This window comes from Oryctolagus cuniculus, chromosome 17 (assembly GCF_051225735.1).
Source record: "Oryctolagus cuniculus isolate XC-2025 breed Fujian yellow rabbit chromosome 17, ASM5122573v1, whole genome shotgun sequence".
Taxonomy (NCBI): Eukaryota; Metazoa; Chordata; class Mammalia; order Lagomorpha; family Leporidae; genus Oryctolagus; species Oryctolagus cuniculus.
The window spans coordinates 31008908-31023191 of NC_142883.1; the positions used below are offsets into that span (position 1 = coordinate 31008908).

The 14284-nt window shown below is 46.8% G+C and overlaps 2 protein-coding genes across 24 annotated transcripts in view; one reads left to right on the forward strand and one right to left on the reverse strand.

Moving 5' to 3' along the window:
- Positions 1–4383, forward strand: part of HLF (HLF transcription factor, PAR bZIP family member) — a 53856-nt gene extending 49473 nt beyond the window's left edge. For 5 of the 7 annotated variants that reach the window (XM_089316968.1, XM_089316970.1, XM_051825491.3 and 2 more), the window contains one exon: positions 2041–4383. In XM_089316968.1, the coding sequence (XP_089173094.1) occupies positions 2041–2259 (219 nt within the window). In that variant the 3' untranslated portion in view covers positions 2260–4383. The remainder of the gene's footprint in view (positions 1–2040) is intronic. The other 2 variants (XM_051825492.3, XM_089316972.1) reach the window with 1 other exon arrangement.
- The window catches only part of MMD (monocyte to macrophage differentiation associated), a 101062-nt gene that overhangs the window by 11798 nt on the left and 74980 nt on the right, over positions 1–14284 (reverse strand). For 3 of the 17 annotated variants that reach the window (XM_089316985.1, XM_089316978.1, XM_089316975.1), the window contains one exon: positions 2602–8979. The exons of 12 other annotated variants lie outside the window; for them this stretch is intronic. In XM_089316985.1, the coding sequence (XP_089173111.1) occupies positions 8716–8979 (264 nt within the window). In that variant the 3' untranslated portion in view covers positions 2602–8715. Of the gene's footprint in view, positions 1–2601; positions 8980–11483; positions 12516–14284 lie in introns of those variants that run through there. 2 more of the 17 variants (XM_089316984.1, XM_089316980.1) reach the window with 1 other exon arrangement.

Here is a 14284-nt window from a genome sequence, read left to right on the forward strand (position 1 = left end):
AGTGACGTCACCGACCCCCCAGATCCCTCCCAGCCTTTCTCCCTTCCTGCTCCTCCTCTTCAGAAACACAGCCAGCAAATTGTACATCTGCCCAAGTTTGCTCATTGTGCCATTCCTTCAAGGATCACATCTTTCCTAAGAAGCTTCATGGGAGCAGCTACTCTGGGGATGCTTTTTGCCCTGCTATATATTGTTCTGAAATGTGTAGAAGGCTGGGTGCGCTCTGAGTAAGACGGCAGTTTCTGCTTGCAGAGAGCACTCGGGAGGTGCCTGCTCGCACTTTCCATCTCGCATGTTCCGTGACTGTGCAAGGCAGATGTCTGCGGAGAGTAACGGGCAGGTCGGGGGGCTGAACACTGGGCCCAGACCACGTGACCTTCAGTGCCACTGCCCCCTGGACTCCTCGGGGTGGGGGTGGGGTAAGGCCTGGCCTCACCCTCTCTTCTGGGAGGGAGGTGTGAACTGCACAGACATCAGCTTTGCGGAGACTTGAGGTCTGCTTTTACAGGTTGTTGTCAAAAGAGTATTGCAGAATTCATCAGGTGGCACCAGCAATGAACTGGGAAAGTCCAGGAGGGGGTTCTGGTGCCTTCGTCTTCCCAGGAAGCCATCTTCTTTTGTTAGGAAGGGCGGCGATGGGGGGAGAAGGAGGGATAGTTTTCACATTATTCACATTAAGGCCTGAAATCCAGTGAAACAAAATTTAGAGTAAATGACTTAAATGCTGGCCAGCAATATGGGTACATTGATGAGTAGCCGACTGAGGGTCTTTTCCCTTTAGTGACCAAAGTGTCCATACACATTATATAATATTCTAATAGTTCAGGAAGGTATAAAATAAAAGGTGAAAATGCTACTAGTTTTATCTGCTTCTTTCCTGTAATACTCCTTATAATGGCACCACTTTTATAACTTAGTATAAATCCTTTTGGGCTCCATTGTACAAATCTATGATATTATGACTTTTTTAAAAGATTTTTTTTATTTATTTGAAAGGCCGAGTTACAGAGAGAGACAAAGGGAGAGACAGCAAGATCTTCCCTCCGCTGGTTCACTCCCCAGATGGCCAGAATGGCCCAGGGCTGGGCCGAGCTGAAGCCAGGAGCCAGGAGCTTCCTCTAGGTCTCCCACATGGGTGCAGGAGCCCAAGCACTTGGGTCATCCTTTGCTGCCTTCCCCTGGTGCATTAGTAGGGAGCTGGATGGGAAGTGTAGCAGCCGGGACTCGAACTGGCGCCCATCTGGGATGCCAGCATCACAGCCAGCAGCCTTACCCACTATGCCACAGCGCCAGGCCCTGATATGATGATTTTTAAATCAAATTGGGATGAGACCGTACATATTTATCTGTGAAATGTCATTGTTCTCACCCACATAATGATATAGCTTGAATATATTTCTGGTGCAACGGGGACACTGTTTTGAGCAGCTGCAGAGTATCCCCGTGTATGACTCTAATACAATACAGTTATGAAATCTCCTACAGGGAAATAGTTTTTATTACATTTTTCTGTTACAACCAATGCCGCAGTAAAAAAAAAAAAATGTTCTTGTGTCTATATGCACGTGAGCAAAATTGCTATGGGATGAAATCCTAGAAGTAGTGTTCCTAGATCAATAGTATATGCATTTAAATAGCTGATGGGCCACATTGCCTTCCAAAAATATTGCGCCAAGTTATACCCAAAAAGCATATGAGCGCTCGGGGAATAAAAGTGCTCTTCAAATAAAAACGGCAGCGAAGCGAGTGGAGAATGTTGGCATGCAACTTAGGGTGAGAGCCAAGCCCCTTGCTTTCATTCAGCCCCTGATCGCTACCTCACTGGACACAGTCCCCGTGGAGCAGAGCGAGTAGGGAGCTGTGATGACGGGTCGGGGCCTGCCCCGCGAGGAAGCCGTGGCTCGCGGGCCAGCCTCTGAGACGCACGGGAAGCCCGGGTCGGGGCCTCGGTACAACCCTGAAGGCTGCCAGCGCGCCCTGGCTGAAGCTCCGTGTTGCTGAAATCTAATACCTTGTGTTTTCCCTTCTGTAACTAACGAGCAGGATGACAAGTACTGGGCAAGGCGCAGAAAGAACAACATGGCGGCCAAGCGCTCCCGCGACGCCCGGCGGCTGAAGGAGAATCAGATTGCCATCCGGGCCTCGTTCCTGGAGAAGGAGAACTCGGCCCTCCGCCAGGAGGTGGCTGACTTGAGGAAGGAGCTGGGCAAATGCAAGAACATACTTGCCAAGTATGAGGCTAGGCACGGGCCCCTGTAGGATGGCATTCTTGCGGGCTTTGCTTTGGAATGGATGGACAGTTTGTTTCCTGTCTGATAGCTCCACACCCAAACCGACCTTTCTGACATCAGCACTTTACCAGAGGCATAAACACAACTGACTCACATTGTGTGCATCATGTGTGTGTGAGTGTACGCGTACACATGCTTGTGCTCGTGTGTGTGGCCCACAGGGTGTGTGCTTGCGTGTGTGCGTGCGTGCGAGTGTATGTGTGTGTGTGTCCCCTTTGCACTTGCCATTTTTAGGTAGCCCTCTCATTCTCTTTTAGTTCCAACAAAAGGAAGGTGCCATGTTTTTACTCGACTCTGGAGCCCCCTCGGGGATCCACCTCCCCTTCCCGTCTTCCCGGCTCCTGCCCTTTCTGTGTGGCTTGGTGTTGCAGCTTCCCCACTCCTGCAGGACCCTGTGCTAGGACTCCCTGCGAGGGGCCCTGGTGAAGTAGTGGATCTCAGTTGTCAAGAGTTCCAGCTCCTGTTCCTGTCACCTGGAAGTGACCCTGCTCACAGGGTGCCCCAGATACCTTCCCCAGCACTACACGCAGCTCTGTGCACTCACAGGTTGCTTTCCTCGTATTTTCCGTTTTGGTGGTAATTGTCTTCAAATTGAAAGTGCTGTTTAGAGTTCTTAGATCCCGTATTTACTTACTGCTATCTAATAAGTTTCCTTTTAATTCTACCAGCCCCGCCTAAGTAAGAGTACTATTCTAGAACACAGGGTGTCTCTGCACTGTCTGTACTAAAGCAATAATCCTGCTGTGCACTAGAGCATGCTGCCTGAGTCTCACTAGTGGACGTAGGATGTTTTCCCTACCTAAGGATCTCACTGTCTTTTAAAAACAAAAAGGAATGCATTTGCGCATGACCAGAACATCCCCAGGACAGGGAAGCAGAGGGAGATGGGAGGTCTAAGAATGAGGGGTTAATTTCTCAGTCCACGAGCCATGGACCAGCCTTTGCCGTCGTGTTTGGTTTTCTTCTCTCCCCTCTCCCAAACCCCGCCCACCTCCTACTTCTCTAGTTAACTTTGTCCATATCCCTCTTGATATTCCAAGCAATTCAATGACTTAAGATTGAGTTTTCCCATTTTTTTGTAATATATTTTTGTGAATTATACTTTGCTGTTTTTAAAAAAATCAGTTAAGTTAATAAGTTGATGTTTTGTAAGGCCCTTTTTCCTCATGGTGTCATTTTTGAATGCCTCATAAATTAATTATTCTAGAGCTTATGTTTCTTACTCTGTTTGCTTTTGAACGTATGTGCTCTTATAAAGTAGACTTCTGAAAACGAATGTAAAAGACACTGGTGTATCTCACAAGGGGATGGCGTTGTCACAAACTGTGGTTAATCCAATCAATCTAAGTGTTTACTGTAGACCAAAAGGAGATTATTAAATTGTTTAATGTTTATACAGAGTAACTATAGGAAGTTCTTTTTTTGTACAGTATTTTTCAGATATAAATACTGACAATGTATTTTGGAAGACATATATTATATATAGAAAAGAGAAAAGGAAAACTATTCCATGTTTTAAAATTATATAGCAAAGATATATATTCACCCGTGTTGTACAGAGAAGACGTGCTTGGGGGTTTTTGAAGTCTTTAATATTTTAAGCCTATCACTGACACATCAGCATGTTTTCTGCTTTAAATTAAAATTTTTATGACAGTATCAAGGCTTGCCGTGATGAATCGTGCTCTGAAAGACACAAGGAGCTTTCTTCTTTCTTACGAGGTCTCAGGAAGAAGTCAGCTAACATCACCCAAAAGCACAAAATGGATTTTAGTCAAATATTTATTGGATGATACAGTGTTTTTTAGGAAAAGCATCTGCCACAAAAATGTTCACTTCAAAATTCAGAGTTCCTGGAATGGAGCGTTCCTGCCTGTGCCCCCAGACGGCTCTGTTCCCCTCTGGGGCCTGTGTGTCTTATGCAGTATAAAGGCGATCTCGGTGCTACGCGTACGGCCTATAATTTGATAGATGTTCTGACTTTAAAGACGATTGTTCTTTTGTTTCATTAAGTTGTACAATGTCAAGAGATTCTGCTGTTACTGCAAAGAAACATTTTGTGCTAGATTAAAATACTCTTTTATCCATGGAATTTTCTAGTTTCCTGCCTCCGGAGTTTCTTTACTGTTTGATGAACTGGTGGTCTCCTTGTGGATGCATGAGCTCAGCTTCTCTCATGGTGTCACAGCTTTGGCAGACCCCACTAGTAGGATATTCCAAGTAGATACCCACTGTGCTCAAGCTACAGGTAATGGTGAGAGATGGGAGAGGATTGGAATTGGAATACACTGTTCAGATTGATAACTAGCAAAACCAGCAAAAAATCTTTGCCAGTCGTCAGCAGACCTGAAAGATAATTCAGTGAGAGATGCCAGTGGACCTTGAGTTGGCCCTTTACAGGTGAGGGGCCAACTGCAAAATTGGTAAATGGCAGTGGTCATTAAAGCAAAGCTGATGGTATCTTTAAGCAGAGAAGTGTTGACACATTGCACCAGAGACCACCCACGCTTGTGGAAGTATCAAATGATGGCTGAAAAACTCTGAGAACTGGGCTTTCTCACAACTAGGCTGTTTGTATCAAATGAACATCACAAACGTGTTCTGCAGGAAATAAAAAGATGACCATAAAACTTGTCCTTCTGTGTGCCGGGAGAGGTTTCAGCAATCTACCTCCTCCTAAAAATTTAAACATCCTGTAGTCTGTACGGATGCCTTATATGTGGGACTTTGTCAGCACACACACACAGACACACACACACATTCCTGGGCTGGGTGCACGTCTTGCAGGGGCAGTTAACAAACAAGGCAGTTCTGCCAAGTGGAGTGGGAAGCCAGGATTAACCCAGGTCAAACGGATGCCTGCAGACTGCAGCTGTTCTAAGAGCCCTGTCGTCATTTGTCACCATTTCATCCTAAGCATCTTTCATTCTTTGATTACTTGGCCATTAAAGTGATTCCAAGTCATGTGGCAGGAACATTTGGACGTGATTTGGAATACTGCTCATACTGCCTTGAGGAGCTAGGTAGTGGATGGCGGGGCTATCAAGGGTCACTTCCCCTTGAGAAAGAGGCCACGCTGGACCATTTAAAAGCCGCATCAGGAGGATTACGAGAGGGCTGTTGTGTTTGTGTACTGCAGGCCTTCCATGGAACATCCTGCATGTAGGAGAACACTCTGTTGGGAGAGTGTAGACTGGGATGCAGGTGTGGTGGGGGGTGGCTGTGTTATACAACCCTGGGGTTCCTCCTAGCCCAGTGGTGTCATGTGGGGACTCACACTGGACATGCAGATGCTCTATGGGCTGTTTTCAGGAGAATTGAGAGTTGAAGTGGCACTCTCCCACAGCCTCAGGGTAAAACATTCTGTAAAATGCAATTAAAATGTGTTCTTTCTCATAGTTCACCTAATTTCCCACCTAATGATCCTTTTAAGAAAACTCAAGTTTTATCAGAGTTAAGTGGCACAATCCCAAGGCAGGCAGACTTGTTCTGCTCGCCCGTGTGTGGAGTTCTGGGTTTACCACTGGGCTCAGTCCTGGGCAGGTGACTGAGAGCAGGTGTTCCGATCTCCGTGTGGCAGACATCTGCTCGCAGTCCTCTTCCTGCTGAGGGCTTCTGGGTACCCTCCACCGTCGAGGCCAGCATCCCTGCCAGGTTCTCAGCAATTAATAATGTCAGTTTACAAATGAGCAAAGCCTCGCCCTAGTTCTTGATAAACTGGATTTAGCAACTAGAGTCAATATATTTTATGGGAGCCAAGTATATGTACGAGTGTGTGTGTGTGTGTGTGTGTGTGTGTGTGTAAATTTAAAACATAAAGTATTTGCTTTTTGAGCACCTTACCAAATATAACAATGCTACATTATCCTTTGAGCAATACCACAGTGATTGCATCTGTTAAACAGGTAGAAGTTCGCATGAGGTTAGTTTACTTGTACACCGTGGTACTGGTGGTACTGATGCTGTTAAGTCCAGACCTTTCTGTTGTTCTTAATGTTTAATAAACTTTGCATTTCTTCCTTTCTTTCATGCATGTTTGTTGAGCCAACTAGCAATTGGATTCTGTTCACACCTTGATAACCAAGAGGCCATCTACCGAGATGGCACAGGTGATGTTATTGAACATTTATTGAGCGCTTCTGTGCCAGACACTACTAAATGCTTGGATGGCATATTGAATCCCATATTAATCCAATTAGGTTGAGACAACTGTTATCCCCATTTCACAGAGGAGAAAATTGAAAGGGAGGTTAAGTCTATCTAATGTTACATAGATAGATAATGTTACATAGATAGAGATCAATCCCAGTCAATTGAGCATCAGCTAGGAGGGTGGTTCCCCAAAACCAGTCACAGACTACTTACTTGTAGAGATATATAAAATTCACTGGGGAACATACTACAGCACAGATCCAGGGATTCTGAGGCGGCCAAGAAATCTGAATTTTTAAAATGCCCCCAGCTAATTCTCATGTGTGTCCAAGTAAGCAGAGGCAAGGGTTAATAGACTGGGCTCTTAATTTGAGCTCTTGGCCCTTGGGAGATGCAGGTAGTAGTGTGTCTTTCTTTTTTCTTTTTCTTTCTCTCTTTTTTTTTTTTTTTTTTTTTTTTTTGACAGGCAGAGTTGACAGCGAGAGAGAGACAGAGAGAAAGGTCTTCCTTTGCCGTTGGTTCACCCTCCAATGGCCGCCGCGGCCGGCGCACTGCACTGATCCGATGGCAAGAGCCAGGTACTTATCCTGGTCTCCCATCGGGTGCAGGGCCCAAGGACTTGGGCCATCCTCCACTGCACTCCCTGGCCACAGCAGAGAGCTGGCCTGGAAGAGGGACAACCGGGACAGAATCCGGCGCCCCAACCGGGACTAGAACCCGGTGTGCCGGCGCCGCAAGGTGGGGGATTAGCCTAGTGAGCAGCGGCGCCAGCCCAGGTAGTAGTCTTAAGACTTCTGTAGTTACTGAATTACCTGAAATGTCTTACGTACCAATGTGTAGGTATTTGCGTGTATTTTTTCTGTAGAGCAGACCCATAGCTTTTGTTTCCTCCCTGAAAGGAACCTGCGGTGCCAGATGGAGCAAGGTAGCGCAGCGGTGCCCAGCCCAGCAGAGCTCAACACTGGTAGTGCGTGGGCTGCGGCCCAGGCCAAGGGGCTCAGCATCTCTGGAATGTTGAGAAGGGGGCTCTGTGGCAAGGAGTTGCACAGTTCTGGATTCACATCTGTCACCTAGCAGGTGTGTGACCTTGAACACCTACTAAACTTTTTTCTTCTACCTAAATCTCATCTGACAAGTGAAGGTCTGATCCCTATCTCTGAGGGCTGTGAGGAGAACTAACGATGCAACAAATGGCATAGCACTGGCTCCCAGTAAACAGCTGCCATGGGGCCAGGAAAGTACGATGTGGGAGGGTACTTCAGAAAGTTCACAGATCATGCATATTCTGAAAAAAAACCCATGTGTGCTTTTCAGAAATTTCTGCTGGGGCTGGCACTGTGGCATAGCAGGTAAAGCCACCACCTGCCATGCTAGCACCTATATGGGTGCTGGTTCAAGTCCTGGCTGCTCCACTTCCGATATCCCTCCCTGCTAATGCCCTGGGAAAGCTGCAGAAGATGGCCCAAGTGCTTGGGCCCCTGCACCCACATGGGAGACCTGGAAAAAGCTCCTGGCCCCTGACTTTAGACTGGCCTAGCTCCAGCCATTGAGGCCATTTGGGGGTGGAACCAGCAGGTGGCAGGTTCCTCTCTCTCTCTCTCTTTGCCTTTTAAATAAATAAATAAATATGAATCTTTAAAAAAAAAAAACTGCAACAGAATAAGCTTATCTTTCAATTCCATTTTCCATGAACTTTTTGAAGTGACTTCCAGTTCAATATTTGAGATCATCTGATTCTTCAAAGAGGGCAATAAATAATTTCCCTGCTCACAGGAAGGCGCAGGGTGGCTGGAGTGGAGGGAATAGGTAGCCTTCTAACAGTGACCTGTTTCTTAGACTGACATCCCTAACAGATCATGGACTCCTAGCTCCAGCCTCGCACATGGGGTCAGTGACATCAGATGGATCAGAGGTGCTTGTGGCCCCTTAGAGTCGAGACTGAGCAGTTAGAAGGTAGGGGTCAGCTCTCTTCTCACCCTTTCTCAGAGGAATATAGGTCCAGTGACCTTAACTTACAACTCCATTGGAACAGCTGACTTTTGGTGTCTTCAACTCTTTGAGGGAATGACTGGCTGCCCCTCTAGGACCCTGAGGGCATGTGGACTCCAAGTTGGCAGGAACTAATAGGAGGCCAAGCTGTGTCCATTGCCAGTCACACAAGCCCTGGCTCTGGGAGGCTCATCATATGCTGCTCATGTGACAGCCCTTCCATTCACAAAATAGTGCGACAAACCACCCAAACGCCAAACCCCTGTCTTCAGAACATAGGAATTCAGTTTCCTCTTTGAAAATCCTCGCCTTGCACATCTCTTTGGGCATATTTAGAAAAGACCTGGGTGATGGTTACTGAAATCTTGCCTTCATGGTCAAGAGGCGGCTCCTTGGTGACCATCAAAAGGACCTTTTGGGAAGGAAAAGTGATTGAAGAAGGTGATGAGCACGAGGATCCTCTGCCTCTGGGCTTTGAGTCCATGAGGATGTGAGTCCAAAACACTGTGTCTGACTTCTTTTCATCTTGCAAAGCCTGGTACAATGCCTGGAGATGATACAAGAACTAGCACTTACTGAGTCCTAGACTCTGAACCTCCAATGTTCATTTAATCTTCATACTGTAAGATGGGTTTTACAGATGGAAAAGGGCCTTATGGGTATTTAACAACTAGAATTGAAATCAAGACCCAAGCCTGGCTCCAGAGTTTCACAGGGGTAGAGAACAGGTCAGCAATTTGCAAGCCCATTCCACTTCCTCTGGACAAACTGTACCACCCCTTCCAGCCTCCCTTGCATTTAGTGTGGCCATTCACCTGCATGCCCTCCCGTGGAAGACAAGAAGTGACCACGGTGCCCTCCATGATGCCCCACAGCGTTGCCATGTGACTGCCTCTCGTCTCCTCCTACTGTCTCCTAGGAAAGTTGACTCAAGAGAACTCAGGAGGAAGGGACTTGGGACCCTGAATCATTGAACTGTTTCTTGGGGAAGAATAAACACTTCTCTGTATTAAGGCACTGAGATACTGGGGTTGCAGGGATGGAAAGAGCAGAGCCAGGAGCCATGAATGGAGCCTCCCCCGCGGGTGGCAGAGACTAAGTACTTGAGCCATCACCTGCTGCCCCCCAGGGTTCCACTTTAAGAGGCCAGACTCAGAACCAGGACTTGAACTCAGGTACTCTGTTGGTCATTTATCTTTTGAAATATGCCTTAAAGCACATGAAACAGAATTGTCCCCAAGCCTCCCTGAAACTGATGAGAAGCAGGGTGGGTCTAGATTCCCCAAGGAAGGTGATGCTTGAGCTGAAGATAAGCAGGAACTGAATAGGACAAGATGAGGAGGGACACTCCAGGTAGCAGCACAGAGGCAAGAGAGAACAGAATACTCCTGTGGGCAACGGTATGTTGCAGCATCAGGTCTGAGGTCAGGAGTGGCAGAAAATATATGGCAAGGCCAGGAATGTCCTTGCATGATTTTCTCTGGACTTTATCCTGACCAGAGTAACCTAAGCAGACTCCCATGGTATTAAGATTATATTGGTAGTTACATGGAAGATGGATTGCCAGGAATCAGAGAAAGTGTAAAAGTGAGGGGTTCTTCACTGGTATCTGAAAAAGGCTTTAGAATGAGATGGATGGTTATATTCAAGAGCTATAGAGGGAGGTTGAATAGACAGTTTAGTAGCAGGACTCAAGGACAGTTAGAAGGTTCAATTTACATGATCTCAGTTGGTCCATGTTCATAATCTGGGATGCACGTAGGGAACATGTAAGGACTTGGTGAACACACCCACACCTGGTATCACTCTGAGACTTGCTGGACTTGTAGCCTCGGGTGTGGAATACCAGCCTGTTTCCTGTAGAAATTTCTCTCCATTTATTCTATTCTGTACCCCTCATCCCCCTCTGCCACCATCAGTGGTGACAGATGTGAGTCAGGAACTGTAGCCTTCACTTTTCTTTCTTTTAAAATATTTATTTATTTATTTGGAAGTCATAGTTACACAGAAAGAGATCTTCTATCTTCTGGTTTAATTGCCAAATGGCGGCATGGTTGGAGCCAGGCCAGGCTGAAGCCAGGAGTCAGGAGCTTCTTCCAAGTTTTCCACATAGGTGCAGGGCTCAAATGCTTGAGCCATCTTCCACTGCTTTCCCAGGCCATTGGCAGGGAGTGGGATTGGAAGTGGAGCAGCTGGGACTCGAACCAATGCCCATATGGAATGCTGGCACTGCACGGGGTGGCTTAACCCATTAGACCACAACACCAGCCCCTAGCCTTCACCTTTTAATTTAAAAAAATGAAAACTCAAAGAGTTCCAAAGTCAGAATTTCTGGTGCACGGGCTACAACTAAGAAATGTTAATGCCGGAATTTGAACCCAAGTGTGTTTAGCTCAGTCCTTTACTGTTGCAGATGTGATGATTTTTGCCTACCTTTGCCCACTCCCCTTTCCTGCTTGCACACCTGTCCTATATAGTCCTGAGTGTGGCTGAAATGCCCATCACACTGGAGAGCTCCACTATCTCCTGCCACAGCTGTCTGGACCAGGAGGAACATCTAACCCCCCAAGAGCCATTCCATCAAGTTGGCTGAGAACTCGATCTCAAGTGATGGCTCTCAAGCTTTGCTGCTTGTAGAATCACCTGGGGGAAACTGATAGACCCCTGATTCTTAGGTCATACTTCAAACCAAATGGATCAGTCTTCAGGGGAGGGTGGAACCCGGCCTTGGTAGATGAAACATATCCCCAGGTGATTCCAGTTGCAGCTTGTACTGTGGGATCTCAGTCCTTGCTACTGCAAGCATTGGGCCATAGAAGCAGCAGCATCAGTACCACCTGGGATATCAGAAAGGCAGACACTTGGTGCACCCCAGATCCTGGAATCAGAATCCTGGTGTGCACAAGATTTTTAGGTGATTCTCATACACACTGTATTTTTGTAATGTACTCCCCCAAACAGCACAGAGGATTAAATAAGCCAGTGGAAGGGTAAATGGTAGGTGAGCAAAGCCCTTGGAATTCCCTGATTCTTGCTCTTCCTGATGTCTAATTGTTCATTTTCCTTGGAGTCAATACCATGTCTAGCATGATAATTACTCTCCCCACCCCACATTTTTGGGAGGCTAGTTTGAGTAGGCTTCTATTTCTTGCAAATGGGAATATCACAAAATACTAGTTTTTAAAAATTTTCCATGGTTCAAATAAGCCAGCGTGCTTTTCCAAATGCTTCATCAGTACAGTGAGGGCACCACGTCACTGCTGGCTAGTTGGTGTGTGGTATGCATGTATTTGGCACAGTGGTTAGGCTGCCAATTGGGTCACCAGCATCCCATATTGAAGTTCCTTGATTCAAGTCCTTGTTACTCCATTTCGAATCCAGCTTCCTGCTAAGGCGCAACCTGGGAGGCAGAAGGTGATGCATAAGTACTTGGATCCCTGCCACCCATATGGGAGACCTGAACAGAGTTCTGGGCTCCTGGCTTTGGCCTGGCCCAACCTTGGATGTGGCAGGCTTTTGGGGAGTGAAACAGTGGATGGAATATCTCTCTCTGCCTGTCTCTGTCAACTTTAGTCCTCTGTCTTTGTTTTGTGTCTTTCTGCCTTTCAAATAAAATGAAAATTAAAAGAAATAAAAATTAAGAGTTTCTCCTGAGTGCCATCGTTTTGGACAAAGCTTACCGGAAGTACAGCATTTGATGGCCAATGACTACCTTCATCTCCAAGTTGTGTTTGAGGCTAAGCGTGGAAATTATGTAGCTGAAATAAACCTGGGTCCCAACTCTGTCTCTGAAGTCTATTTATTCAGTAAACAGACATTTATTAAGCATCTACTATGGAAAAGGCCTTTTTTTTTTAGCTGTTAATATCCTACTCAATCTTACTGAAACTCAGAAATGCCACGATAAAATTGTTTGCATTAAAGTAGTCTATATAAAGCACGTGGCAGCCTGGAGATTGGGATATGCAACAAACATGAATTCTTACCCTCATAACTCCTAATCCCCTGTCTTTCTTGGTCCTTGCTGGATTTAGAAAAGAACCCCGGAAAGAAGTGCTTCCAGATTCTTGTTCTCTCACTGCCCTTTGAAAAGCAAATGAACAACAGAGAAATGAGAAGTAACAGAGAAATGATGAGATGAGTTAGCACTTTTTGTCTTCCTTGCAAGATTTCTATGCTAACACATTAGAGGAAAGAGAGCAGATTAAGAAAGGAATCTTCAGAGAATCTGTTTTCTACTAACCTTATCTTACAATTAGAAATCAGCTATTTGGAGATGACAGGATTCCATCCCAGGCTTGCAAACCCCCAGTGTAATGTTCATGCCACATCATCAATCTTGCCCCTTAACAACCATCATCACATATTTGTCTTCCACCTCTAAGAGCAACTGATAGTGCAAGCATCCCGGACTTTTGCACCCTGTAATCACCACTGATTTCCAAAAGACACCCCAAATGTGCACGCCTGCACTCAAGTAAAACCAGAGTGCTTGCTTTGCAGACAGGGTTTAAACTTCTTTTATCTGTGTGCTCCACCCCAAAATAGATTGCAGCCCCTGTCTCACGGATATGTGGAAATGCTGAAACCACAACCGGAAATGAGTCCCAGGATATAACAGATTGGAGGTCTGTAAATTTCAGTTGAAACCACCGTCCCCAGCTGTTGGGAATTCTGTGATTTTCCTTGGAAGTCAATACCATGGACTTCCAACCTGAGTCACAAGACCCAGCCACAATCCAGGTTTCTTACCAGTAATAATTCTACCCTTCTTCGTGGCAGCTTTCAGTGACTTGGAAGGGGGGTAGGAGGAAGGAAAGAAAGGAGATGGTCTCCTCAGGAACTCAGAGAAAGAAAATGACCCCCCCAAACCCCACCATATCTGAATACCACGATGTGGCCGAACACTCCATCTGTTTTCTGTGCTGGCCCTTTTGGCAACCCTCTGAGGTTCTCAGGGCGGAATAAACCAGGAAACAGATTTGGTGATGGCCAGGCCCTGCCCAGGGATGGGGGAGGGGAGGCCCTCCGTCATCCATGTCTCCCTAAGAGGGAGCTGGCTGACCCAGCCAAATTCCCTGTGTGCTCAACCCCTTGCACAGACCCCAATGTCCTCAGCTCTAAGTAACTGATTTAGAATGGATTAAAAGAAATACAAGTCTCTGACAGTTTGCGGACTTCCCAGCCTGCATCCAGGCGCGTCCCCACCAAGCACCCCCGAGATGACGAATTGTGAGGAAGAGGCCTGCGCTCAGCTGATTCCACCTGAGACGGGGCTGTTGCTCTTCCAATGCACCTCCCCAGCCTCCACCATATTCTCCTCTTCCCAGCTGTTTTTGATCAGAGCTTTGAAGGCCAGAAAATGCAGGGCCTCGGCTTCGCCGCCCCGTGACGTCCCTCCTCCGTCTGGGACTTCTGCACCTCTTACCTGGGCCGTGCGCTGCGGAAGCGCCTGCGCCTGTCTTTTCAGGCTCCGGTCTCCCCCGCAGCCTCCCCAGAGCTACAGAGGGAAGCGGAGGCACAGGGAAAAAAAAAAAAAAAGCCTCATGGAAAAGAACCCTTGAAAGACCAAAGGGCCTTTTTAATTCCTTTGAATGAAGTTGAGTTTCAGAAATAAAGGAAAAATCGTTTCAAAGAGGAGACGAAACTTCCCTTGGTCTCGGAGTTCTCAGTGGGAACCTGGGGAGGGAGCTATTTGTGTGCTGAGCTGCTGATGGCCTCTCTGGATCTCTTCCTCTCTCTCCCTGCCTGCCCTCAGCCTGCCTCTGTGAGTGCGCGCGTGTGTGCGTCTCTGTCTCTGCTTCTGTCTTTCCTCCTTTGTGTGTGCTGCGGCGGTGGAGCAGGTCCATACG